A 2982-nucleotide genomic window follows, 5' to 3' on the forward strand; every position below is an offset into this window, starting at 1 on the left:
AGCGACGCGGCCTCTAGCCGCTGCTCTTCGTTTAAGTTGTATGGGGCGACGGCTCTCAACGCTTTCATTGTGATTTTATATGCGTCGCCCCATATATCCTTTTCGAGATCTTCACATATGACCCGCCATCTTTTCTTCTTTTCATTTTTTATTAACTTGCCCAGAGCTTTTTTTTCTGTTTGTATGTGTCTCTATAACTTTCTTCGCCCCCGCTTCTGGTGTATGTCCTCCGGGCAAGGAGGCAATCCTCTCGGAGCTTCTCTATCTCATCGTTCCACCAATATGGCATTTGTCTGTTATGATTTTTTTTATTTTTGTTATCTTTTGCTGCTTTCTCTTTAATGTCTTTTAGTACTAACTGAAGAGTCTCGAAGCTCACCACCTTGTTGTCTATTCTTATATTTTTTATTTCTTCTATTAATTTTTTCTTGTATATATTTTTGTTGGTGTTTATCTTTTTATTTGTTTCAATTGTTTTACTTTTAATATCAAAGGTGATGAACTTGTGGTGGGTAAATATCTGATCGTCAAGAACGTCCCAGTTTGCGATTTTTCTGCATGACCCTTCACTAGCAAGAGTCACATCGATGTGGCTCCTGCTAGTGCCCCTCACAAACGTAGGTTTTTTATTGTTTAGCGCGATTATATTCATTTGGGCCATCCAGTCGTCCCAGAGGTCACCCCTCTCATCATTAATAGGGGATCCTCACTGGGACGATTTTGCGTTAACGTCCCCGACGATCAGAAAGTTCTTATTGTCGGTGACGGCATTCATTATGTTCTTAATTGTCTTTCTATATTCAATCATAGAGACATTGGGGGAAATGTAACAGGCCACGATCGTGATCTCGCAATCAAGCTCGACCACGACGTAGCCCGCCTCTCTTTGTAAGTTCCTCACCCCAATGTCTCTATTCCTGAATAATACCGCCACGTCCTTTCTCTTATCTTGTACCCAACCACCCCCCTCAGTCAGTTTTTTATTAGGTTCAGAAACGATAGTAGATCCACTTCGAGTTGAGCAGCTTTAGCGTGGGTCAGGTCATGAGCTAGTCTAGCCCTTCCCACGTTAATCTGCAGAACCCTGATGCCGATCTTGCTAGAGGCCATTTTTTTTTACTCTCTAGAAAAAAGCGTGTCGATTAGGTCCGGAGGTTTATCTCTGTTTACCAAATACCGCGTCGCGATATTTCGGACACGCCATGGTGTGCTGTGCTGTGCTGTGTCCGTATTCGGGGCATCGGAAACGGCTATGGTTGCCGTCTGTCCCCCTCCTCTACTCTCCCTCATACCCTTTACCTCTATGTCTGTATCTTTTAGACCTGTCCATGTTGCTACAGAATCTCTTAGTTCGGAGGGGGATATAGATGGGTCCACCTCCATGACGGTGAAGACGGTTTCCCTTCTTTTCACCGTCATGTTTATTTCTCCCATTTTATTATTTATTTCCTTTTTTAATCGTTCGGCGGCACCCTGTCCTTTTACCTTGACCAACAGGTCCCCCCCCTGTTTTGCGTACCGATTCGACTTTGATTCCGAGTTCGTCCACGTCCACGTTAGTTTTAATTGTTTTGAGGACGTCCGTGTATTTTTTGGTCCCTGTTTTTATGAACAGAGATTCCCCTCCTTCCCTTTCTGTGCCAACACCACCACCTAGCCTAACCATCTCTTCCCCTTTAGTCACTATGCTCCATTCTGTTTCCCCGGTCCTCCCCACGAATTCTAGTGCTTTCCTAGTTTTGGTTTTGTCTATCCCCTCCCCGATAATGACTTTGACGTTCTTTTCTTCCCTTTCTTTTACCAGTTTAACTATGTTCATTACGGTTTTAAATACTCCCTCTTCGTCCCCTAACCTGGCCATGTAGTTCATCCATATTCTCCTATTATTTTTTGTTTTTATATTATTTTCTATTAACACTATCTCCCCTGATCCCGTTTCCTCTAATACTCCCCACATATCTTCTCTTACTTTTTTAATTAGTTCTACTATCAACCCCCCCACTTCTTTTCCTATTATTATTGCGCTGCTGCGTTTTTCCCTCAAAACATTCTCCACTCTTTCCTTCTCCCACTTTGTTTTTTATACACCTCCTCTTCCCATTCTTCCCCCGCTAATCTTTCCCATACCTCATATTCCCCATCCCCTGCATCTATTTCCTTCATAATTTTTTTTGTTTTCTCCTTTTTTCTTAGTTTTTCTTCCTCTTCCGTGCATTCCCTGTACCTCATTCCCACTTTTCTCAGATTTTTATTAGATATAAGTTCCCCCAGCTCCTCCAATTTTTTTATTAATTTTTTATCCCCTCCCACCATGTTTTTAATCTCCAGAATTTTATTGTCTATTTCCTCCTCCTCTCCCTCTTTTTTTTCTTTTTTATTCTCAATTTCTCCCTCTACTCTACTTTCTTGCCTTTCCCTTTTTTTCCCCGATTCTGATCCAAACATAATTTTCTTAAGTAGCGCCCCTTCGCTACTTTCGTCTCCTCCTGTTTCTTGTTCTTTCTCCTCTTCTTTCTCTTCTTCCAATATCGTTGATTGTGTGATCCTGTCCGCGCTTCTGTTTATTTTTTTGTTTTTCTTTTGTCTTTGTATCAGTTCCCATTCGAATTTCCTTCTTTCTTCTTCCTCTTCTTCTTTTCTCCTGACTTCTTCTTCCACAGTCCTTCTTCTGTCCTCTTCCTTCTTAAGTTTAAGTTTTGAATTTTCCATATGAATTCCCACGAGTTGGGTCGAAAGAGTGTCCGGCGGGGCAGTGCGCCCTTACCCCGCTAAGGCTAAGATACTCTGGGGAGGTCGCCAGGTATCCCCAGAGGCACACGTTCGAGACTGACTTCGCGCAGCCATTCATCCCGTAGCCACGGTAGCTCACAGCGTAGGATTACGGATTCTTTTCTCGCGGTTTACTCCTCTATGTCTTTTTGGTCCGCGGGCAATTATTGGGGAACGCATTTGTTCCTAATTCATCACCTATCCGAGAAGGTT

The 2982-nt window shown here is 42.8% G+C and overlaps 1 protein-coding gene across 1 annotated transcript; it reads right to left on the minus strand.

Annotated features, from left to right (window-relative positions):
• Window positions 1-2040: 2040 nt before the first annotated feature.
• Window positions 2041-2709, minus strand: LOC130448991 (ABC transporter F family member 4-like). Its single transcript, XM_056786623.1, has one exon. It carries the CDS (start codon window positions 2707-2709, stop codon window positions 2041-2043), a length of 669 nt encoding a protein of 222 aa, XP_056642601.1.
• Between the last annotated feature and the right edge of the window lie 273 nt (window positions 2710-2982).

Source organism: Diorhabda sublineata, chromosome 9 (genome assembly GCF_026230105.1).
Source record: "Diorhabda sublineata isolate icDioSubl1.1 chromosome 9, icDioSubl1.1, whole genome shotgun sequence".
NCBI lineage: Eukaryota > Metazoa > Arthropoda > Insecta > Coleoptera > Chrysomelidae > Diorhabda > Diorhabda sublineata.